Below are 27,268 nucleotides of genomic sequence, written 5' to 3'. Positions count from 1 at the left end.
ATAGATGAAGAAGACAGTCTGAAAGAACGCATAGGCTTTTTATTTTTTTTAAATTCTATATTGACAGATTAGCGGGTGAAAACTATTTTTTTAGATAAATGCATAGATAGATGGATGGATCCTTCTAGAATAAATAAATGAATCTCGCTGAAAATTATTTTTGATCGGCTTCCCAAAAGAAGAAGGTACTCAATTCATTTGTATGTTTTTTTTATATATATATTACACCCCAGATTATACAATACTTTACTAAGTTTTTACAGCGTGAATGAATTTTTAAAAAGTCTTGTAATAAAATTTACAAAATAAGGAAAAAAGTTATTTTTCTCGCATGTATTCGGTGAAATGTTTATTGCAACTGGGCCAACTGCTGAGGACAGGCTGAATAATTCTTTTGAAACAAAACATCGTATACATTTGCATCTTACATTGTAAGTTTTGTATCGGACATCAGAATGACACGTGACATCATTATCATGTACATCTATTAAAATAATTTTCAACATCTGATCTTTATGATAATGGGATATCGAAGAGGAAATTTCCACGATTCATATGGAAGTATTTCAGGGTATTTGTATTAAAAATAAATAAAAAAAAATCCTTTTATTTCCAGCAACTTAGTTTACATAACAATTTTTCTTTTAATTGACTACTTACACATTTAAAAGTTTTCGAACTAATTAAACTAACGATCTATGGATGTAAATTACATTAAAATTAAGTAGACTAGCTTTTTTTTATATCTTGGAAGTTGCGGGAACCTCTTTGCGAGTAAAGGCCTCCTCTAAAGGAAGTGTATACCAGAAAATAAATTTTTTATCTTTCCTTTTATTCTCTTTGAAATAGTAGACAACAAGAATATTCTACAGGTGTTTCAGTAGTGGAAATTCACGGTTACTAAGTATCTTACAACAGCTTAAAGTATCTGTTGCTGTTGCACAACATCGGATTCGGCTCGGTTGTAGTTGTGGAGGGAAAGAAATACTAGTGAAGGGCACTGTACACTGTTTTATGCAATAAACTTTAAAACTGCATACGAAGTAACTACTATCAAGGTTATGAATTATGTACAATATAGCGTTCGTTTTTGACACAAAAAAAGCCATAAAACAAAAAAAATAATTTTTAACAAGTTTGGTGTTATTTTCGCGCCTAATACAGCCATAACCTAACATAATCGCGTCTATAAAACTGCAAGCACGCTCATTGGACTTTACTACTAAAAGGTTAATAGGTAGGACATAGGGTTAGTCGCAAGGCTTCATTTATCCCTGTTCAAAAGAATTTAAACTTGAAGTAAGTTTAGAAAGTTCCTTAACCATTTTCCTAACTTTTTGAGTACAGCGCCATCTATTGGTACAAGAAATGTCACGTCTAAAACCGGTTCTAACTTTGTAACAGTATATAGTTTGCGTTTTTAGTAATTCCGACAATATTCAATAGATGTCGCTAATACCAATTTAGTTTTTACTTTAATTTCCAACTTTAAAAATTCAAGTTTTACTTTGAATTGACCTCTTTTTTTCCAAGAATAACTATGTACAAAGAATATTGGAACCAACGGTAAGGAATATAAATTTTCTGTGTGACGTTGTCATGTCGATCCAAATTATAGTGGGGTTAAAATAAAACTATCATTGCAGCAGCTTTAATTTATTTGATGCAGCAAGATTACAAACACGAAAACATTTATCGCTAGGAAAATAATGGAACATTGAAAAGAAGTATTTTAATAGCAGAACACAGATTTATAATCTATAGCTTATCCGAAGCCCAAAATCAAGGCAAAAAAGGCTTCCGGAGGCTTTCACTTGGAGAAAAATGACGTCACGCATACTTATGACATTTATAAAATCGACTTTTAAATAGATGTCATACTTCTACGAGACATTTTGTCCATAGATTATAAATGTATGGATTGCTACCTTTGTGTTCAAATTATAAACTGCTTGTGATGATTGTTTCAAATAAGTTAAAAGTTGACAAAACATTATAATTTGAGTTTGCACAATACATAAAATAACTGAAACTCTACTTTCACATAAAGATGATAAAAAAGTAAAATGTTCAAAGAAATAATAACATATTGTGTTGAAAGTATAAAAAGTATAAAGTAAATATAAATAGACAAAATAAGATATTCAAAGTTTACAATATTAACTATGCCTATATAACTATAGTATTTGGTTGATATTGCAAGCATTGCTAAACTGACTAAGCCTTATCGGGACCTTTCCTAAATAACATTTCCCCACGCAATGACATTTGTATGTGCTTGCTCTAAATTCACGTTTAATTTCATCAATCCATAGGCAATAGTGCATTAACTTTTCTAAAAAACATGTTACTATCCCTCAGTCTATCGAGAAACATGTTTCGCCTGTGAAAACTTTTACATCCTTCAGCAGCAAATCACATATTCGATGGCTCTTACGTAATCTATCGTAAGTAATATTTTTGGGATTTACTTCTAGTTTTATAATTTTAAAATTATCTGGATAAGCACTGATTTTTAAAGTTTTGATAAAAAGAACTTTAGATTTCGGTTGTGTATTTTATGTCCTTTGAAGCGTAATTAATAGTATTGAAAGTTTTGTCTTGAATGTGCATTTCAAACTTAGAATAGTTTACATAGGAGCCATCGATTAATTCTTACTATAATAATGCCCGCAACACCTTCGTTTTATGCATAAAGCAAACTGTGTAACATTCAGTAAATCTATCAGCAATTACTTAAATTAAAATCTAAATCGTTTCATTCTGACTAGGTCTTTGAAGAAACGCTGGTCAAAAGGCATTTTGATGTTTTGGAAATTGTGATGTTAATAAATCGAAATATTGCAAAAATAAAACTTATAATATAAGGTGACAGACGATCAATTGGCCGCTGTAATTCGACAAAATAGCGATCGACGATCGATCGCAGTACATCCAGTTGCGAAAGCCTAATTTTAATTAATAGAGGAAGGGACGCACAAAAAGAGGATGTTTTCCTTGCTTAAGCGTCCCATCCCCCGACTAATCCACTTCCGCTCTAAAGTCCAATAAACCGATGTAATTTTGAAATATAACACTTGTCTTTTAATTGGTCCTAAAACATATTTTCTACTCAACAGCAGAATTATATTGAAATACAACTGATAGTAAAATTATTTAAATCAACTTATATTTGATTTTTGTTTTATCATCCAATGCCTTCACCAGCTTCTAATCTAGACTTTGATTTATGGTTAATCAACTATACTTTTAAATAAAAAAAATATCTTAAAGTAAATAAATAAGCTATTCTATGTATATCAAACTATAAATTACTTGTTTATAGCACTGCAATAATTCATTATATTAAAATAAAATGTAACCTAAACTAAATTTGCACCATTGGTTATATTTAAAGTGATGAACCAAAAACGTGCTTTCGAAAAAAATAGTTGCCATATAAAAAAAAGAAAAACAATTCATGTTTAATTATTTTCTCAAAATTATTAATAGTTAATCTCATTCAAACTAAATAATTTTATAATTTGAAAATATACTTTTGTTAGAATATCTTTTCAATTCATAGCAAAATAAATAAACACGTTAAAACCTACATTATTATTCAAACAAAATTACAAAAAAATCATAACATCACTTCAAGTACAATCTTAAATTAAAGAAAAAAAACTAAATGTGTTGCAGATAAAAACCACAGCCCAAATTAAAAACGGGTAGGAGAATTCCTGCCATTTGAGATATCTTAATTGTATACTAACTTAACTACAGAAATGTATTATTTGGTGGTTACAAGTTGTACATTATTACTAGATGAGATAAAGCTTAAAAACTATACGATTGGTACATTGATACGCAATATCGTACTATAATACACAAAACACTATACGAGTAAGCAACCATAGAACTTACCATCACATATATTCTCATCCCTTTCGTTTTCTGCCACAAAACTGAGACAAATATACATGTGATAGCACTTTCATTCTAAGGTAAAATCCAGTTAGCTGCATAAAAATACATTTGCTAATCTTCTGAAATTTGTATTATAAATTTCGGTTTTAAAAATATGAATCCGTCTGTATCAGTTTGATCTTCCAATCTTGAATAGCATTAAAGGATACTTGCATATGTATATTTGCAAATGTATATTTATGCAACTGAGTGTACAATAACTACGGGAAGCACACATATATTGTGATTAATATGTAAAACTGTGTTTTAAAAGTCCATAATGCCGTGCACTGCTTCTATATTGGAGTCAGAATGATGCGCCGTTCGTATGAAATGTGAGAACACTTCGGCGAATATGAATCTAACCTTAATCCATAATATACATCGCAGTTAGCAAATGTATACTAAAGATTTCAGCTAAATCTGTGAATAGGAAGTGATTTTTGCAGGAAAAAATTTCAAAACCCTACTAAGAATTACAAATTTGAATTTGTGTAAAACTGTAATGAAAAAATTAATCTTTTATTGTATCAAGAATCACTACAAAAATCTCTTTCGTCACTGGTGATGTGAACATTATGAGAACGAGTTATTAGTTAAAAGGTGACTATTTAGATTGAAATGATGTAATTTGAAAAAACACATCGCCAGTATAAGACGACCTATTCACTGTAGCGACTTACGCGTTGTAAGGGGTCGCTGGTTTGGTTGACGTGCATACGTACACGTAATCTGACTCGGAATCGAAGCGTGGACGGCAGGCCTCACGTTAGGCGGTCGCCACTTGCCAAACTATCAAGTGGCTCTTGGAAGCCCTCTCCGCCAGAGAGCTGTGCCCACTAGACCCGTCCTCAGCGACCACAACACTGTCCTCCATTTCTGAATCCGCTGGAACAGAAACAATTAACGATATAACTAAAAAAAAATAAACACATTTTGAAAACAATTGCTAAAAGATTAGAAATACCACAATAAATATGGATTAAAAGAAATGTCGTTTTTCAAATTTTTTTGCAAATTAGATTATTACTAAAAAGAGCCTACTGTTAACATTTTTATATGAATAAAAGACACTAAGAAATTAAACGTGAAGCTTCGCGCTTAACTCATTTAAGCTAAAAAAATTCTAAACAGTAAGCTTTTCTAAGCAATAATAAAATCTTCCAAAAATTATGAAAAAGAACATTGTTTTGTTGACAATTTATGAAATATATATTATTAATTCTGTTAATCGATTTGTTTTTAAAATTCCGTTGATTGTTATTTATACATTATCTACAAAATTAAAGTTAAACACATTAGCGACAGTTTTTAAATATCGAAAACGAGTAGTTATTCATATTTTAATCAGTAAAAAGTACTGTTTGTTTATAAAGTCGGTTTATCGTAGATATTTTGACATGATAACGTGACTATCTAGCTTTTTCTACGCTCTCGCTCGCACGTGGCAATTAGTTTTGCATTTTCGTGCGTACAAACGTAAATTTAAACACAATTGATCACATCAAAATATGAATTTATACAAAAACAGTATGATCACAGATGATTAGCAATATACACATTGGCAGATATAATAAATTAACATGAAATAATTACATAATGTAAAGAAATGAAACTGTAGAACAAACTAGAACCAATTACAAAAGTCCAGGTGACGACCATGTTAATGAGAAAAACACACATCAAACCTTCACCCAGCTTGTTATGTTACAAATTAGGCTTTAAAGTTAAAACCACGTTCATTAAAGTAATGATTTATTAACATTCTCTGCCACTAGTAATCAAAGCGAGCAGATGGCACTGAAAGTGTTACAGTGTGCGTCAGTAAGAAGTTAGTTAGCTTATATTGTTAGAATTAGTTGTGTTACGAAGTGTCCCAAGCGCCAATACTCATTGTGTCAATATTGAAACTAAGACGTACCATTTCTTTGATAGTGTATTTTTTTTTTGCTTTATTATAACAGGTACGTTCAGCGTTGGCCTAGTACCTGCCAAGCTATGAGGTGGGAGCCAGTGTCCGGTTCATCGCCATGATCTTCTAATGGTCAATAAAAATATATAAAAAATGGTGTAAAGCCAAAAAGAAAGTTATCAAAATACGCACAATTAAGCTAAGGTTAATGCGTGTTATTAAAAATTATAGTCAAATAACTATTTTTAAGATTATTTAATGTATAGCCTGCTCTTTATGTTTGCGTTTAATGCATCTAATTTTTACAATTTCTCATTACAATAAAAGCGATATATTATCACTGTAAAATATGCATTATTTTTAGTGAATTTTGTTGTTAATTCTTAAGCTTTGATGAATAATGTGATGTTACTTGAGTAAGCAAGATTATTTTAATTTCAACCTCAAACCAACTTGTTAAAGTTACTTAGTAGATCTTGTGCTTGTGGTTTCCCTGTATTTTATGGTCTATTCTTCATCTGTTATTAACTATAACAGCAGACCGTAAACTTAATAACTTTAAGTGCATTATTTCGTGAATACATCGTTACTTAATGTCATGGATGAAGTTATGCTGGTTAAATAATTTCGTTAACACCTGGGACTATGTGAAATGGTTTTAGTAATGCACATAAGAACTGAATTTTTAAAATGCATATTGCTTTTCATTTTTTTTAATTTACTGAGACATTATAGACAAAGATATATCTCAAATATTATTCAATTAAATTTACATTGCAATAAAATCTTTAGTTATCATTATTCAGTAATACTTACATGGCCTTTCTTAATTTCCTAATACATAAAATAAACAATATTATACTTATTTTTTCGGAACACTTTTTGTGGACGAGTTCAGTGTTATTTTAAAATCATATTAATATTATAAATGCGAAAGTTTACATAGATGGATGTTTGTTAGAGTTTGTAACCTAAACAGACCTCAATGAAATTCGGCTCAGATGTAGAGCATATTCTGGAATCACACATAGGCTTTTTATCCTGGAAATAGTTACGGTTCCCATGTAATGTAACATTTTATATTTTATTGTTTACTCGATAATTCTGCAACGGGTCAACATATGATATTGAAATTTGGCACAGATATAAAACAAAGTCTGGAGTACACATGTGATAAGGTTTATCTCCAAAAAAGGCCCGGTTCCTAAGGGACACGTAGTTTTTTTGTTATTTACATAGGTCGTCTGCTTTCTAATACCACGCGGACGAAGTCGCGGGCAACAGCTAGTTATATAAATAATAATTACCTATTCTAAAGTCGATGTATCCTTCCCCACCGGACATGACCAGCATAGGTGATGCGGTCTTTTGCGGTGAGTCTGCGGTCTTTTGAGGGGAATCCGGAGAACGTGTTGGAGAGTTGGCGTTCCCTGGAACAGCTACGAAGAAGGTCACAGCATCACGATGCCCGTGGAAGCTCAGCTGAGCTTGTGCCATGGAACACCACGGGATAGAACCGGTAGGGCTGGTAGAGTCCGAACGTACACGGCCTGTAGCTGAAATGTAAATTGTAAATTCTTTTAAGTAATAAATTAGATTCATTTTAAATTTGTTACCTTTAAAATTTTAAAAGAATACTTATTTGATATTATACGGCTACTAAACGAAAGTATTTGTTTGGTTTATATAGTTTATTTGGAAATACAACAAAGTTTATAATAAATATATGCGCGTAGTAAGATCTCTTCATCGCCGTTACTTTTGGTTCTGATGTTTTTACGGTGTTGCCAGTGCCCGCGCGAACAGTATTTATAAAACTACATGAGAACAATTTCTTATTTATTTAATATTTATATTGATTTAGTTTTTAATAGTTTATTTCCGAATGTACTTAATCTAATAATTCTGTGCCCATAGATCTATAATAAATACATTTTCGTTACTTTACAGGACAAGTAATTAAATTATTAAGAAATATATCGCATTATGAGCAAAACAAAAGTTGAAACATAAAAATTATTATAATCTAATTATTGTTTAATACTGTAGAAATATTTAAATCAAAAGAACGAGTATTTTTTGGCGATTATATCTATATTAATGTCATACTAAGCAAAAATGTACTTACTATTTTTTGAATCTATGAGTTAAATAAGCATTATTTACCTGGTGTATTAGCGATTGCGGAATGCCTGCCACTACCACTGGAATCACGACTGGAGCCTTGAGTATCCGATAATGGTACGGAGATAACAACACCATTACTTGTACCGATCCACAAACGTCCTGAACTGATCAATAACGCAGTAATCCTGACGAAGGAGAAACCCAGTTTTCCAGTTCCAAGCATCTTGCTGACATACGGCTCGATATCTACATCACGTAGGTGCTGGTAAGTATGAGCGTGGTATAAACGCAACGCTGAATCCATTTTAATCGAAACCTAATGAAATAAATTAAATCAGTTAGGTATATTAATAATACGCAAGTATAATATTATGATTGTGTTTATGTAAACATTAGTGTATAAGAAACTGTGTTATCTGTTTTTATGACAACAAAGATTTTTTTTTATCATAGTAATATAAATTCGAAAGAAGATGGTTTGATGTTTGTTAGAATTTGTAGATTAAACTGCTGAACAGATCTGGATGAAATTTGGCATATATGTAGAATATAGTCTAAAAAAATACATTATTATAAATGCAAAAGTTTGTATGGATGGGCGAATGGTTCTTACATCTAAAACCGCTTAACAGATTTTGATGACATTGTCAGGCGGAAAAGGGATAAAAACTTTTCAAGCCAATACCTGCAAAGCAGCACCATGGTAACGGTAATTGTTAGCCAATGGCAAAGGCTTTCATTGTGATTTGGGCATTTGACAATTGCAATAGATAAATTTTACAAAGTAAACAAAACAACTTTACTGTTTACATTTGTTTAATTTAAAATGTCTTAATTCGAATGCACAAATGAAAACGAAGCCATTTAACATTGGGTAACAATCACCGTTGCTATGGCAACCGTGTATACTGGATGTTGGCAGCTTGTAATTTTGTCCCGTTCTCGCATACAGCCTAAACAGTCTCGTACTGGGGTATTATTTAAAAAGTTATTAAAAACATAGTGGTTGCTAATATCCTAAACCACGAAGTAATGTGTGTTAACGCTTTATTACATTAGTATTGATAGATATAGATAGTAAAGTTACCCAGACTCCGTCTCCGTCGCATGCCATCTGTCGCACTTGGCTCTCGTGCCGCGGGTGAGCCTCCAGCGAGTGCACCAGCGCGCCGGTGCGGGGCTCCACTACATGCACCTTGTTGCGGTACCCACACCACACGGTGTTGCCAACCACGCACAGGCAACGAACTAACAATTATATTAATTATTTATCCTATCTTAGTAATAATAATAATAAACTTTATTTCGAGATATATGTCTTTTTTTCTGACTATTATCCTAAAATGCTATATACAATTATCGCCTGCCACAACTTTATTCAGTAACTAATACATCTACAATCCAGTCTTACTTACTAATATTATAAATACGAAAATTTTAATGGACGTTTATGTCCAAAACCAAACGGATATCAATAAAATTTGACATTCAAAACATATAAAAGAATACATAAATACTTCCATTTCAAATGTAGAACATATCGAAGAATAGGTAGCTATTTAAATTTTTTTTTTAATTCCGCACAAGTAATGGATAAAATCAAATTGTGAAATGAGAATTATAGTTATTTTCCACTATTGTCTTAATGAATTGATGACTGTTATTATTGTTTAATCCTCTACCTACAGCTTAACATCATAAAATATTATGGTTTAAAATAAATATGAAAAAATACCTGAACACTTAGGGTCTCCTAGTGTAACTACTAAGTACTTCTTCAAATCCCACTGTCCGGTACCATCGCGTGCGAATATAGCGATAGTACCATCTGCCAACGCGACCAAACAGCGAGAAGAACAGGACACGATGGAGAGAATCGCATCATTCATCTTCACTCTGTCAACAAATATCAAGATAATTAAAAACATATAACTATAAATAACAATTTATATAACAGTATTGTAAAACAGTAAGAAATCATCATCTCTGCTTATACAACTGCCGTAACAAAATTATAGAACAGCAAAAAAAGTACACCAGTAAAAAAGTACGACAGTACAAATAGTACAACAGTAAAATAGTACAACAGTAAAAAGTACAACAGTAAAATTTGTACCATTGAGAAAACTTCTAAGAGAAAATTATATAATTATAATAGTACAACAGTTAAATTTGTACTATTATGAGAATTTCTAAGAGTAGGTCGAATAGGCTAGGGAGTAAGGGGACTAGCTAGTTGAGATCACTGTCAAGTTTATTAATAAAATAAAAAAAATAATCAAAAACTTACATTGTGATACATTTCTTGTAATCGACAACAGCGGAGTGTATGTATAAATTGCCGCTTTTAGTTCCAAGCCACATAGTAGGCATAATAGTAGAAGTTCTTGCTTCAAACACGGGACTGAGACGATATGTCTCATCATCGTACGCGGCAACGCCTTGTTCCGGTACATCTTCTTGTACCTCCACAACTGGAAAATTATAATAATAGATTTCAATATTAAATATCAATATTTTCAAAAACATAAAAAAGCAAGTTTCCATTAAATCATACTAATATTATAAATGAGAAAGTTTAGATGGATGGATGTTTGTTAGAGTTTGTAGCCTAAACTGCTGAACGAATCACACTGAAATTTGATATATATGTAGAGGATAGTCTAAAAGAACACATAAGTTAACCAAATTTGTTTTTTTTAATTCCTCATGAACGGAGTCGCGGGCGAAAGCTAGTTATTAATATTACAATACTTAACAAAGGACTAAACTTGAATAGTTATGTGTTGTTATAATCAATTTCATTTCTACTTCTGTAGTTTATAATGATTGAAATTTTTTATTGAAATATTATTAAATTCACATGTAGTACAAATTTCAGCATTTTTTATATGTTTATATAAGTTTTTGAAGGTTATTGACTAATTTAATACTGAAATACTGACAAACGGAAGAAATAACTTTAAGGGGCTGTCCCACCAAATTGTAAATTGTCTAAAAACAATCTAAAGTGTAAAAAATGTGATGGAAATATCGGATTTTGTTCTTATCTGACAATGACGTCATTTTTAAGCTATCTGAGCCTCTATCAGCCAGTGATGGGACAGGCTCTAAATGTCACTTCTTTGTTTATAGGTATTTTAGTGGTTAAGATTGCTTTTATAATATAATAAGTAGATAAAAAGATAATTAGCATTAATTTTTTTAAATACATTTCTTGTATACAAATACTTTCTTACTTACTTGTATTAGTAATAGGTGTAGAACTTAGAGGCGGGCTCTGCGAAGTCGAGCCAGTTTCTTCTACATCTTTTTCCTCGTTCTCTTTCTTCTCTTTCACCGGAGATTCAGGAGGAGACAGCAGAATAGAGTCCATCTGGAAAATACGTTTATTGAGTTATTTATAAAAATATCCAAGAAAAGGAAAATTAAAAGTTTGTTATGTCACTGACAATAGAACTAAAATTCTATAAATAAAAACAATATTACGCCATACAGTGACAAAACGAAATAGAAATCTACTAGCTTTTACTCGCAACTCCGTCCATGTGTATTTTTTTTTAATAAAAGAAAAAACAAAATTGAGTAGTAGCTCTTCCAGACTATCCTCTACGTCTATACCAAATTTCATCCAAATGTGTTTAGGCTACAAACTCTAACAAACTTCCATCTATCCATCTAAACTCTCGCATTTATGATATTAGTTTGAAGTATGAAAAATATAAATAAAGCGTTACTCACCATAATTTTTCTTCCAACCACAATTTTCTTCTCGCCATTTTCGTCTTCTTCCTCTTCTGGGCAATGGAACTGTGTCTGAAAGAAATATTTCAATTAATCTCCGACATACTAATATAAAATAAAAAAACCTAATCATGTGCACTTATAAGGATATAAAATAATTTAAGGCTTTGCGGTGATTTTTAAGTAAAAAGATTTCTGTATGACTAGTTTTAACCCGTGACTTGCTTCGCGAAATCAAAAAAAATAGTTAATAGCCTGTGTCCAGAATATGTTCTACATCTATGTCAAATTTCAAGACCAGTTATGTTTGGATATCCACAGTAACAAATATCCATCCACACAAACTTTCGTATACTAGGTTTCGCCCTCGACTCCTTCCGCGCGGAATTGAAAAAACAAAAGTGAGTGTTATATGTTTCTCCAGCCTATCCTGTACATCTGTACCAATTTTCATCCATCCATCCATCCATCCATCCATCCATCTATCCATCTAAAATTTCGCATTTATTATATTAGTATGATGTGTAAGTTTGGATGGACGGATGGATGGTTGTTTGTTAGAGTTTGTAGCCTAAACGGCTAAACGGATTTTGATGAAATTTGGTACAGATGTAGAGTATAGTCTGCAAAACATAGCCTACTCACTTTAATGATTTTTATTCCACGCGGACGGAGTCGCGGGCAAAACCTTTTTTATAATATTAGTACGATAAGAAGTAAGAAGTAATATTTATACCTTTCCATTATTTTTGAGTTCAGTATCACGTTGTTTGAACTCCCTGTAGTCCTCATCAGTTGCGCCTTGCACCGACGCTATACACAGTATATGCTTCTCATAAACAGTGAACGTCTCTATCACTGCCGCTGGATTATTAGCGTCGATAATCTGTTATATAAGTAATTCATTAAAAATATTAAACTTATTATTTTGACTAGTTATTAAGTAACCTATGTTTTTCCGGACCATGTTATTAATCTGTGCTTAATTGCATTGAGATAGGTAGTGCCATTTAGACATATTCTAACAAACATCCATCCATCCATCAAAACTTTTGCATTTTTAATATAACATTAACTTAATGTTTATTAACTATAAAGAACAAAATAAAATTATTTAGCAGTTCACGAATAGTGTGCTGTATAGAAATTGTTTCTGACACTTATTTTTAAAATTTGAATACTTTATTAGTAAATCTTCAGTCAAAACGTCTCACATATTTATAATACTCGTGGGAACCTCTCATTACGCTATAGTCTGGCAAATGTCTATTGACAAGCAATAAAACGAATTATAGTATAATGCTTTTAAATATATTTTTTTTAAACTTACCATAACAACCCCATCATTCTGAGTGCTAGAGCATATCCATACGAAGGAGGAAAGATTTTTCTCAGAGTGTTCGGGAACACGAGTCGACTGCAACTGTTGGTCGATCTGATTGATTTCAGGCGAGTGAACAGATTCCGCCTTAGTCATTTCATATGCTGTCGATGAAAACATTATTATCAATAAAGAGGATTTTAATACTAAGATTTAATTTTTAAATAAAAACTTTACACAACCCATCCCTACTAAACTGTGAAATGAATTGTCAAACTAACAATCTTATTTAGACAAACTATATAGGATAATTATTAATAGTTTACCTAAGCACATGGTGTTCTGTTCGTCATCATTATCGTCTTCGCTGTCATTTGGATAGAAGACACTGTCCCCGATCATACAACCGCCGTCTGAGGTTCGTCCACCGTTCAGATTGACTCCGGCAGCGCAGAGCAAACTCATACGAGGCTCGCCTTCTGCTATCGGTCTGTTAAACAGTTTAGTAGTAGAGCCCGTTATAAAAACTTTGCACTGTAGCGCCGACTCGCCTGGTACAATATCACGACCACACAGAAAACAGTCGTGAAGTGGGAGCAATTTCGCATTTCGTCTGATATGTGTGGTACTGGGGACCTAATTTTAATCCCTTTCCTTTTCCATCATTTTCTTATACGAAAAGGATGGTAAGGAAAAGTGTATTTGACAGTGGAGGAGACGCATAGGAAGGGGAAATATGCTCCCTATATGCGTCTCCTTCTCCGAAGGTTAAGGGTAGGCAACGCATCTGCCATTGCGGATGTCTATGGGCAGCAATCGCTTCGCTTTCTCGGTGATTTCCGGTGACCGCTTGCTGGTTTGCCACCTTATGGTATAAAAAACTTCCCTTTATCAGACTTTTTCTCGCCTGACATCCTTTCACACATAAAAATCGTATAGTACGAAATATATACACTTACGTTTCCGGACAAAACGAATGCGGTCGACTAAATCACTTGAAGTTTGGATTTATATAATTATTATGGTTACTAAGTATGTATATCGGTTTATTTTCAAGGAATTAGCTTATCCTTGAATTGTTTTACATACCTGCAGAATATAGGCACTGGTACTGGCACGCCTCCCGATGAAAGGGAAACACTTGGACCTTTCTGTCCCTGCACACTCTTTCCGGGCAAGCTCCAGCCGTAAGCTTGAGTACGTCCGTCTTCCTTCCGCACGTGAGCCCGCACCTAAACGTCGACATGTACGTCATTTTCTGTCTCTTTCTCACAATTATTAGGTAATACCACTAAATAGACGTGTATTATTTATGCAATTAAACGCTTCTAACTTTTTACATATTTCACCTATCTCAGGACACGAAAGCAATACTAATTTGCTAATAACATCGAACTTCTTCGTATAAATATACATGTCCTTTTATGTTTTTAATGTTGAAAATGATGTTTTAAAATTATCATATCCTATTAACCGTATCATTGACTCGTATTTAAAACTACACTTACTTTAAATTACTCCGCATATGTACAATTACATACCCATTTATACACAAATGAGTATATAAAATAGGACATATGTTGAAATACTCATAACACCTTGGTAATTTGTCATCCGTAAACTTTGGAGAAGCCTTATACTAATTAGGCTTATTAAAGTAGTCATATTCAACTTGAAAACATCTGTGTAAATTAGAGTTCTGTTTAAATAAGCCAGCTGGCTTTGAATCGTTTAATATTCGGTTTTACATAATATTTTATGTGATATTATTTTACATAACATATAATATTTATTTAAACATCCCAGGATAACATGGGTGACATTATTGTAAAGGTTAAAAACTTTAAATTCAAAAATATTTATTTATTTAAAGTACTTGGTGTAATGTATGTCGAAGGACTAAAAGTTTTAATATTTAAGTTGGCAATATCTTCAGCACCCATATATTTAGCACTTGTTTAATAATACTATGTCCCAAATTTCTATGAAAAAATGAATAGTTTGGTATTTGAATGTATAAAGTTAAAAGGGGATATTGTATTGATGACAAAAAAGGTGGTGGGCTGATGAAAGGTCTGGCTTGTTGCATTATGAAGATTCCAAATTATGTAAATATAATAAAAACGTGAAATACGAACAAAACCCAATTTTATTTAAGAGACAACACAAAATGTATACATAAATTTATAATTATACGAAATAAAACTACATAGAAATTTGTACCTAAATTACAACACATTTAAGCTTATAATTAATAAACTTCTAATCACAATCAATAAATATCTTTAGTTCAATTTACTGATTTTATTTTGATCTGATTTACTATTAAGTTCCACTCGCTGATTCAACTGAAAACAAAAAGGATATGGAATTATGTAAAGGGAAGGACAACACAAAAATACGATGAAAATGTAGGAAAAAAAAGCGTTAAAGTTTTATATGTATCACATGCAAATGGACAAAAACAATTATATTTTATTTTTACAACAATAGACGTACAGATTAAAACATGGCAGCAATAGCAAAAATGGATAAGATTTTTTACGTAATCCCCATCGAATATATTTGATTTAAGGGCCCTCACAAAGGAAAACAGACAAAGGTTTTATTATAGGCAATGGAAAAAATATATAAAGTAACGTGAATTAATGATTTTTGTGAAAAACCAAAGTTTTGTTTTTGTAGCCATGACAATAACACATATTTAGGACAAGGGAACAGAATGAATTTGAAATTAATGTAATTTTCAGTGCTATCGCCTTCAGAGTACTTCAATACTAAAAAATGTTGTGGCATAAAATATGTTAAGTAAAAAGAGCCTACTTTAAAGATATTAAACAGTCGTCTTTCCATTTTTTTTCACATCGCGAAACTATTTCTCTATTCTACCTTTATTATTTATATATACTCGTAGGCATTTCTAAATCGTACTTAATTTTAGTTAAAAAAATAGTTAGTAAACTAAAACCATCCTACAATTAGAACTTTCAGTTACATTGTGAATGTGGAAATAATATACATTAGATACACCAAAACTTTGTAAAACATAGCTCTTTCTGTCGTATGTAGTCATTTTCATATTTACCATCCGGAAATTCCATGCACACATTCACAACATTTACCAATCATACTAATATTATAAATGTGAAAGTTTAGATGGATGGATGTTTGTAGCCTAAACAGCTGAACGGATTTCTGAAAGTAGTCTGGAAGGACACATAAGATACAGAGTTGTTTTTTTTCCACGCGGACCGAGTCGCGGGCGAAAACTAGTTAAGTATATTTGTATAAGTATACTAGCTTTCACCCGCGATTCCGTCCGCGTGAATTTAATAAAAACAAAAGCAAGTAGCCTATGTGTTTTTCCAGACTATGCTCTACGTCTGTGCCAAATTACATCGAGATCCGTTCAGCAGTTAAGTCTACTAAGGGCCTGTCCCATCACTCGCTGATAGAGGCTCAGATAGCTTTAAAATGACGTCACTATAATATAGGGGAACAAAATTTGATATTTCCATCACATATTTTAGAAGTTGGATTGTTATCAGACAATTTACAATTTGGTGGGACAGCGCCGAACTAACAAACATCCATCCATCTAAACTTTCGCATTTATAATATTAGTAAGAAGTAAGACTAAGATTACATTTACCTGTCGGAACTGTTCGTTCCTATCCTGTCGCCTGTGATGCTGATCAGTCAGCTGAGTTTCCAAGAAGTCAACCTGAGTACGGGAATGACGTAACGCTGGCTGCGGTGCTGTCACAGCGCGTAGATGTGGGGTAGACAGAGGCCGCTGCGGACGCTCGCTAGGGCTGAAAACGTATATACACATTGATTATATACCGATATATATTGTTCCATATTAACTCAAATCTTGCACACACAAATGTCAGTTTAAAAGCAGTAAAACACTATCATTGAAAATGTAACCTAGTGAAGATTTACTAGAATGATTTTGTAATTCAAGATTCGTTGTGTAAAACATGAGGTGCATCTTTTTTTTAATATTATATATATTTTTTATAATAAGGCATTAATTTGGAACTGTAATGTGTACTTTATTGTACAAATTTCGGCCAATTTAAACCAATGCAATATAATTGCATCAACGCGAGCATCTTACAAACGCGTCTTAAAATAATTTTGCAATGTTCTTAATGTGCCAAGCGTTAGAAAATATACAAGACATATATAAATGAAAACACGACATAAATAAAAATAATAATTCGCGTCAAAATAGCGGTAAAAAAACACCTGTATTGAGTTTATAAAAATAATAAAAAAAAAATTAAAAAAGTCATGGGATTAAATTCATAGTTTACATGAAACAAAAAGCTAAAAATTCGCGCAAAAACTATAAGCATTTTAGAAGAGAAGTCGCAAAGTTGTATTACTTTATCATAGCAGTATAACAAACCGTGTTATTACTCGTAAAAAATATATAATCATAGATTACCCTGAAGTAAATAAGTTATAGAGAGATATAGAGTAAATATTGTAAATGTACTTGCTTAGCTTGCCGATGAAAACCACTTGAAATCGCTATTTTTTTTTTAAATAGCTTGAAAAACATCATATGGTTTAAAGAAGCAACGCTCAGCTATTTCTTACTAAAATCCTTTAATTCCCTCATGTTTAAACAATGGTTGCCATAGCAACATTATTGTACCAAGAGAGTAACTGTTTTCAAATTAAATTTTAATTCAAAAAATAAATGCATAGCCGCAGGCGATTCTTGCTGATCTGCACATTAAATGTTTATTGGAAATGACTAAAATAATTATGAATTATATTAAATTAACACTAAGGATGGTTATACAACAGATTTGGATTATCTCAGTTAGTATGTATTATATCAAATTATGTCTTGCCTCTCTCTTATGAAATTATTAACTTTCGCCCGCGACTCCATCCGCGCGGAAATTGAAAAAAAAAACAAAAGCAAATAGCCTATGTGTTCTTCCAGAATATCCTCTACATCTATGCCAAATTTCATAAAGATCTTTTCAGCCGTTTAGGCTACAAACTCTAACAAACATTCATCCAGCCCTTTAAACTTTCGCATTTACAATATTAGTAAGAAGTAAGATAGATTGGAATTTACAAGATCGATTGGTCTAATAATGTACAAAACTACACACTTTTGGTTATATTTTAACTAAATTGGTTTAAACATAATCTATTTAGATCATTATTTTTAAGAATTGACAAAGAGGCTGGAGGTCTAATTTTAGTTCCTTTCCCTTTCCGCCCTTTTCTTAAGAGGAAGGGACGGAAGGAAAATTGGATTTCACGGTGAGACGCATAGGAAGGGGAAATTAATTGTAACGCATCTGTGAATGCGAATGTCTATGGGCAGCGGTTGTTTCGCCATTTCGGCGAATTCCGGTTATGACATATAAAAAAATCAAAGCACTAAACAATAGTACGTATGGTAAATTTATATTTACTTGAGAAGGTTGCTAAAGAACTTCCAGATGCTCTGCTTACTCTTCTTGCCGGCGGAGGCGTCGCCGCGCGTCGCTCGCACCATCTCCGTCCAACGTACCGCGTCTTGTAACTCCATGAAACGTTCCTGAAATTGATAAATTATTACCTTTAGTACAAGCTAATACACATAATAATCCAATCCATCGTAACGACAACAAACCAATAATTTATACTATTAATTTAAAGATGAAAGATATATATTTTTTGTATGTATTGAAATAACTAAAAAACTATTGAGCCGATTTCTAAAATACTAACACCAATAAAAGCTACGTTATTAATGAGTAACAAAGGACATACTTTTTAAATTGACACAGACGAAGTCGCGAGCAACAGCTAGTATTTGTTAAGTTCACAATTTTATGACTTTAAAAATGTTTAAATTGGTGTTCTGTTAGAAACATTTTGCAAGGTTATTTACACAACATATCTATACTAATATTATAAAGAGGAAAACTCAGAAACCATTGAGCGGATTTCAAAAAAACCTACGTCATTAAAAAGCTATGTTATGAGTAAGTAGCATAGGCTATATTTTTTAATTTCACGGGAACAAAGTATCAAGCAACGACTAGTATTGAATAAATTATACCTTATATTGATTACGTTCCATAAGAACTCGTGCCATTTCCACTCGAGTGAATCTCCTTCTCTGCGCCATTGGAACATCAGCTTCGTCTTCATTTTCTCCACTTGTGGTGGAACTCACAGTTTCCTGGATTAAAGAAAATTTAAACATTATTTACAATTGCAATATTTACAAGAATGTAATGTTTTTCGTGTATAGTCTACATATGTTTTAATATCCGATTGATTATATGCATATTATAGTCGGGCTTATTACTTAGGCAGTTAAATAATTATAAAGTGTATCTACTTCGATTATGATAGGAAATAATACATTAACAATAATCATACTAATATTATAAATGCGAAAGTATAGATAGATGGATGGATGTTTTATAGTTTGTAGCCTAAACGGCTGAACGGATTTCTTTTTAATTCCATGCAGACGGAGTCGCGGGCGAAAGCTAGTTGTTAAATAAACCTGGATTTTTACCAAATAAATTGTGTAGAGAAAATAATTCCTTATATTATTATGAAACAAAAAACTTATGTTGAATAATGTAGACATTTTATATTTACTCACTTTCAGACGTCTGAGTTCGTCTTCCAGTTGATTAACGCGCTCTCTAAGAGTCTCCCGGGCCGCGTTGAGATTGGAAACTTCCTCTCTCAGTATCTCTTGCTCGCCGGTCAGTTCATCCACTTTAACTATCAAATCGTCTTTCACCACGTTCAGAGCGTTCCTAAAATACATAAACAAGATAAACATTTCGTGTGTTATACTTAAAAAAGATATCAAAATCTAATCTCTTAATGAGGACATGGTTTTCATTTCACACCTATTATAACACGATATAAACTCACTTTGTGGCCAACAGCTCATTGTTCTCCAAAATAAGATTCTCAACTTCTTTGCCTGTTGAATAATACAAAACATATTAAATTTTGAAATATTTAAACAACACTAAGCCATACTCTCTACAAGCTTTTTCACAGGCTTGAAATCATTAAAAAATGATCAAATAACATGGATATATAACATATAATAACATGATTTATAATAAACAAACAGAAACATTTACATGGTTAAAGCCAGGCATTAGGCCATTGCATTCCCACATAAATATCAGAAAAATCAACTTACGCTTACCGAAGTAGTTATCGTTAACTGTTTTGTTGAGCATCATAAGTTAGGAGGCGTGTAAATAGAACGAAAATTAGTTAGCCACATGTTACTTAGAAAAGGTTAAAAAGAAAAGATGCAATTAAAAAGCATTAATAATGTAACTATTGATTCTATTACTAGTGATTTATTGTATTATTTAATTATTCAATCAATAAGCGGATAACTAAAATAAAAAATGGAGATTTCCAGATAGTCATTTTCAATCACTCATAGAGTAAAAAATTTAGAATACTCCTATTCTTAAAAAGTGATTAAAGTTTTGATAGAGAATAACATTTACTGAAATTAAAAATCACAATTACTTTAATTAACGTTTTTGTTAAATCCCAAATTGTAAATACATCTTATTAGGGTACAGGACGCTAAAGTAATCTTATTAATAATATGAACGCGATATAATTTATAATTGTAAAAGAGTACAGCTTTGAGAATGTACTCAACTTTGAAACGACCCTTCACCTAAATCCCAATTCTCGTTAAAGTTTAACAGGAAATATGAGCAGTTAATCTCAACGCCTTATATAAACATACGAGATTTAAAGCAATTACTTATGTGGTTTGTTTCGTAAACACGATACATTACAAAACCAATATGTCGAAATATTTATCTAAATACCAAACATAACTCCACTTGAATTTTAACCATTAACAATTTTATCACATGATAAATAAATCTAACTCATTTGCCTTAAAATAGACCGATAATGGATTAATTATGTTCGATTGGATTAGAGACACATGACCAGACACGACAGGAGTATTAATAGATGACAGGTAGGGCCGGCGTCCCCGAAACGGATCGATGAATATGGACATAGCTATAATTATTCGTAATAGACCGCACACAGAAGGAAGCGTAGAAGCTTATAATCTGCGTAGGATTAATATTAATACACATAATCGGAAATTGTTATTGGAAAGCGATCACTTATAACTCAGACAATCGTCTTACTATTGTTCAGTTTAATGAGTAGTTTTGTATATCATGAGGAATTTACTTTATTTTTAATAACCTTGTAATTTCAATGTAACTTATAATGTTATAAGAAAAGGAAAAAACAAAATTTTCTTTAATTTATTACAATTGGCATGAGTAAAGTTGTCTTTGCCCAAACTGTCTTCAGAAATCATGCTGTAATTCCTAATTTACAAATATTTAGTATGGAATATTACGTTATATCAACTGTTATCTTTTATTTAACTAATCAATTACAGTTCAATTTCATTGAAATTCGTTTTCCCATTTCAGAGATTAGCGTACGCAAAGCAACACGACTTTTCTATGAACGTAGAACACGAAGTAATTTAAAACAAAGTTATCTATGTAATTGAATATTCAAAACCACTCAAGCCTCGTACAAAACTGAATTATAAAAGTACTTAAATAACTATGTTAATGCTTTTAACATGCAAAAGTTACTCACCAAAGTAGTTGTCGTTAACTGGTTGATGCAACGTAGGTTAGAACGCATGAAAATAGAATGAATAGCATTAGTTTTATCAAACAGCAACATAACATAAAACTGGTACAGCGTCCAGACACAGCGACATTCCATTATCGATATAACAAAATCGATTAAATTTGTCAAAATGTATCAACGCATGACAAACAAAATATATCGAATGTTACTTTGTCTAGGAATACATTATATATGACGCATGAAAAACTATCAATTTGTCTTGTTAAAATATCTAACTTGTAAACTTCATTTTAATAGCAATATTTACATATATTTCGTAACTACATTTAACCAGAACTAAACATTAAAATTCCTATGGGTTTTATTTATTTTTTGTATGTCATCTTCACGAATAATATAAAGAGGAATGATTTGATTTTTTGTATGTATTGAAATAGTTCAAAAACTACTGGGCCGATAACAAAAATTCTTACACCATTAAAAAGCTACGTCATCGATGAGTACAATAGGTTATATTTTTTAACTTCACGAAGACGAAGTCGTGAGGAACAGCTAGTTTTAAATATTTTGTATCAGAGACAAAATAAACATAACTAATAGACGGAAATATCTTGTTTTGACTCACGATTAAATATGTTTATTTACATAAGTAAACTAATGTGGACCCATTAAGGTTGTTCGTCGTTACAAACAACCATTAATGTTTGAATTTTAATTTGCCCTTGGAATATATTTAAAAAAAACATAGCCAGAACCGTGATGACATTTATAAAAATAAATGTATCATTTTAATACATAGAATATGACATTTCTTACATTCTGTATTGTAAGAATTAAAAATATTTTTTTTAAGTAAACAGTTTCAACAATTACTACACATATTTGTACATACATAAATATTTTGCGTAAAGAAATATATCTCAGTTGAAATTAATGAAAAAATATTAATATAACTGTTAAGCAATGTTCATTATTAACAAAAAACGATGCAATAAGGCAAAAAACATGTACACGCAAATTAATATTTGTTATCCATGTAAGCCATTCTAAAACTTCACACCTATCATCATTATCAGCCCTAAAAAGTATCTGCTAAATTAAATTGGCATTATTCTTTTCATAATAATGACTAGGAGCCAAGCATACAAGTAATTATAAATCACTTATCTCTAATAATATAAACATTACAAAACAAGGAATTACAAAATCTTGCAATGAATTCTTTCCACGCAAGTATTGCACAATGTACAACAGAAAAATTGCTGTAATATTTCCACTCAGTATAACAGTAACAAAGCATTCAACAATTTCTTACAAATAGGTAATTAAAATTATACTCACTCGATGAAGCATATTCACCGGGATGCACCCAATTGCCTGTAATATAAATTATATTTTTAAGAACCTATTTTTACACAATTATATTTTGGCACATTTTCTACAATATTATTCCATACCTGTAATATCAGTTTCATCTTCAACTATGGGATCTGAATCTTGGAAAGCCAGTTCTTGGTATAGTGTGTTTGCACTTCTTTTTTCACTCTTAGTATGGGATCTGCCAGCACTGGCCTGGGGAGCCACTGGCGATGTAGCCTACAAAATTTTAATACAATCTATTATATTTATTTCTCAAATATACTTGTAAATAAAAATACATACCTAAATTTATAAAGAAGTTAAATACTGGCCAGATAATATATATCAAAACTATTTAATTGCAACAAACAAAAAAGGAATATAATAAAAACAACAACACAAGTAATTGACATGTTTGACACATGACTAACTAGAATTTAAATCTAAAATGAAATTTATATTTATGTTAGTGTTGATAATTCTAATTAAGTCCAGAGTAATATGGATGTTAAAATGTTATCAGTGTACAACAACAGTTAACAGAGGATGCTTTTCATACAACCTTGACATCAAGCACTTGAAAGAATGTGTAAATAAAAGTGAACAAAGCCCAGTTTGCCGTTTAATATCACAAGTCCAGTTGTTCACCCCAGACAATGATATATCAATTATAAGAGAGTGCGCATACAAGCACGAACCTCTCGAAAACTGCGAACTATCAAAATTCAACAACATTCATTATTCATTATCTTGTGAATGCAACAATGATGGCTGCAATAAAACAAACAGACCTCAAATGTCTTATATTATATTAGTTATTGCAGTATGTTCTTCAATCGTTAAGTAATTATTACGAAAGGAAACGCCGATTTGTTATTTTAATTATTGCGAATTTGCAATTAATGTAGTTTTACGTGTTTATGTTCTTTGTTTAAGCCTCCAGTGTTTGAGGTCTCAATGCCAACGGAAATCGGATATACATTAAATGGTACATATTAACATGAACTGTTGTATTCTCTTTATTTGCTTGAATGGAAATGTTAGAAAATAAAAAAAAACAGAGGTGTATCACTTGTTACCATGCGGAATGTTTTTATTTATTAAAAATGTATTAAATGACAAACATGTCCAGATAAATATCTCAAAATATGATTAACTTATGGATACTTTAATTCATTAGGTTACTCTGCATTGCTCAGTATAAAATGTAACAGTAGCATTCTGTTTTGCAATAACAATGTCTATGTTCCTAGCAATTCACTTACTTGACTTTGCTGCCTGATGGGATCAGTTTGGTGGCTTTGTTCAGCGGTCCGGACAGCTGCTAGTTCAGATCCGATTGGTGGTGAAGGCGGTGAGGATGAAAGGCTCACAGGACTTCCGGGAATGCTCTCCGTTTGCTCCACAATATTCACTGAACCCTCCAGTGAGGCGAATCCGAAAGACATAGGCCCTAAATAAAGAAATGATAATTATATAACTAGACATACTGGCAACATTATTTATTTTAATGTCTTACTATCATAGTTATTAGGTTTCAGGTCTTTATAAGGCTGCATCCAAAACAAAATTGCCACAAAATAAGTGTTTTAACATTGCTAAGCAACATTGCTTGCTAAATTTGAGGAATAATCCAATTTATCTACTTATACAAGTTTTTTAAATCCAATTAGAAGGCTGGAAACACCTGTTACTAACAAAATGTATGTTTTTAATTGAAATGGACATTATAAATTGAATAGTACTTGTTTCCCTTTTTTATATTACTAGGTTTTTTTTTGTGACTTTGTCCACATAGTATAAAAAGTATATACTCAGTATAATACTACCACATAGTATAATACTCAGTGAAAACACAGCTTTTCAATGAAGTATTTTTGAAAGTGGTTCAGTAGTTTTTGACTTATTTCGCTATATACAAATATTTCATATTTATGTTAGTATAGATAAAAATAACTCACCACTTGATCTGCTAACATTGTTGAGATTGATTCTGCCACGAACTTCACCACCCCTATCATTAGCAGCTGTGCTGAGCAACAATTTTGTGCGTTCCATATAATCCATATGAGTCTTAAACAACTCTGTATATCTCTCGTGTAGTTTTGCATACTCTTTCTTTAGTTCATTCTCTCTTTCCTCCAGTCTACTGGCATGGTCTAAGGAGTTCTTGTGTTTTAATTCCAACATACGCACTATACTGTCCAAGGCCTCTAAGCGCCCGGTTAAATCTTTCCTTTCACCTTCAAAATGATCTTCAGCTTCAAGCAGCTATTAAAAATAAAAAGATTTATTTGAGTTCATTACAAAGCGATTAAAAGATGTTTTAAGAGGGCGGTAATTATTATATATGTCTAAAATAGTACTTTTTGGAGTTAGCTATATCAGTTATTGAGGCCATATTTGGAAGAATGAGAATTAAATCTCTTTTAGTTTATATCTTGATACAAAGATTTATTTTTAAATAGATAGAGGCATTAAAGTGATAAATTTGCTTTTTGTCTATATCCAAAATTTTATATTGTTAATGGAAATAGAGAAAATAACTTCATTTTAATTCTACCACTAAAACATTTAAATCTGTATGTATCTGTATCTTATCAGATATGATTTTAAAAATAAGACTGAATTGCTATGATACATTTTACATTCATGTTACATAGATCATTTTTAAGATTTTTTAATTTACACAACAATACCCAATACCCAAAGGTAACATTAACATTCAAATAGATGGCAAAAAATGTACATAGTAATTTCTACTTATTCCAGTCTAGATTATTTACCTTGTGTCTCACGTAGCAAAATGGGTCACACATACTTAAATATTTAACACAAATTGTAGTGTAAATTTACAAACAACAAATAATACATTCTTCATGTTTAAAGTCAAATAATGGACTAAAATTGCACTAACAGCCTTGTGAAATGAAACAAAGGAAATTGAATCAAGGTCTTTAGATAGAAAAGTATTGGAGGCTTACTTTTTGTTCAGAATGCTTCCTCGCTGCCTTCTCGCGCTCGTATTGCGTCACCAGCTGTTCGTTATCCTCCCGCAGCAACTCCAACTCCACTTCATGCTCCTGATTGGTCTGGTATGCAGAGTCTAAACACTCCAACACATTCACGAGCAGCGGCATCAATGTCTTCACAACATCTTCGTCGTAACGCGCGATCATACGCTCAAATTCTTGATAAATACTGCCAGCCAGAGATTGCACCTTTTCTGACATCACGGCATGGGAATCTTCGTGAGTCCCATATATGGTCTCGTTTGTGACATAGCCACTACTGGAGCTATTTTCGAAATTCATTGTGAAAAAACGTATTGCGACGATGTAATTGTCACTATTTCTCAACAGTTAGTTTAATGAATTTTAGACGAAAACATGATGATTAATTTTGTGTACAATATTGAATGATATCGTGATTAATGGTACCAGAAAATGTTATCTACTTCATAAATCATCGCAACAAGAGATGGAAAAAGAGCAAATTAGCAATATTCTCGGATATAAATATGCAGTTAAAAGTGGGAAAGAATAAAAAACTACTTCACACCATCGCTTCGATTGACGCATTCAATTTGATTGACATTGACAGTAAGGAAGGAAATGTAGGAAAGGAAAAAAAACGGAAATCTATTTCCGGTTATAGCCGAAAAATGTTTTGGTAGCTTACTTAACGAGATAGGATTGCAACCCTACAAAACGCGAGTGGTTGGTGATGGTGGTGGTGGTTGGTGAAAAAAGTTGCGTTTATCACAGCTTTGTCTCCATTTTAACTGAAAATTGCCAAAAATACAAAATGTGATGGAATGGATCTATTATGGCATAAGGTGACAAGCGAGAAGAAATAACAAATGCTATTTCATCCGACGCCCATGAACATCTACAACGCTAGAGGAACCGAAGATGCGTTGCCGGCCTTTAAGCGAGTACGTTCATTTCTTAAAGAGTTTAAACCACTACCGGAAAAAATAGAAACCCTCGCCACGTTGCGGAAAAAGTTACCGAAATAATATCTTACAATGGCAACAATAATCATTAAGAGGACATAAAATGATACTGACATTGTTGATTGTCAAATTGTGAAAGAGTTTTTTTAAAATCAGAATGTAATTATTTAATACTGTAAAACATTAATAACGGCGGAGAAAAAAAGTCTAAAATCTGGTTATATTTTTTATC

General features: G+C 31.8%; 1 protein-coding gene across 3 annotated transcripts; it reads right to left on the bottom strand.

Moving 5' to 3' along the window:
* Positions 1-1,640: 1,640 nt before the first annotated feature.
* LOC106111983 (JNK-interacting protein 3) lies at positions 1,641-27,095 on the bottom strand. 3 transcript variants are annotated; one of them, XM_013294208.1, is made up of 23 exons: positions 26,063-27,091; positions 25,040-25,349; positions 24,344-24,531; positions 23,177-23,315; positions 23,061-23,096; positions 21,723-21,740; positions 19,977-20,028; positions 19,696-19,855; positions 19,138-19,260; positions 18,506-18,630; positions 16,705-16,867; positions 14,142-14,284; positions 13,379-13,542; positions 13,062-13,216; positions 12,468-12,617; positions 11,729-11,803; positions 11,231-11,363; positions 10,278-10,461; positions 9,723-9,883; positions 9,075-9,235; positions 8,027-8,303; positions 7,168-7,416; positions 1,641-4,836 (listed from the first exon to the last, which is right to left on the bottom strand). In XM_013294208.1, exons 1-23 carry the CDS (start codon positions 26,390-26,392, stop codon positions 4,718-4,720), a joined length of 3,615 nt encoding a protein of 1,204 aa, XP_013149662.1. In that variant the 5' UTR covers positions 26,393-27,091; the 3' UTR covers positions 1,641-4,717. The 3 variants fall into 3 exon arrangements, with proteins under 3 accessions (XP_013149662.1, XP_013149664.1, XP_013149663.1); XM_013294210.1 differs by lacking the exon at positions 26,063-27,091 and adding an exon at positions 25,865-25,982; XM_013294209.1 differs by lacking the exon at positions 1,641-4,836 and adding an exon at positions 5,888-5,986 and having other exon boundaries at positions 26,063-27,095.
* Between the last annotated feature and the right edge of the window lie 173 nt (positions 27,096-27,268).

The sequence above is a fragment of the Papilio polytes genome, unplaced genomic scaffold, assembly GCF_000836215.1.
Source record: "Papilio polytes unplaced genomic scaffold, Ppol_1.0 DF824381.1, whole genome shotgun sequence".
NCBI lineage: Eukaryota > Metazoa > Arthropoda > Insecta > Lepidoptera > Papilionidae > Papilio > Papilio polytes.
Note: the sequence above shows the minus strand (reverse complement) of the source record. Positions and strands in the feature narration are given on the sequence as shown.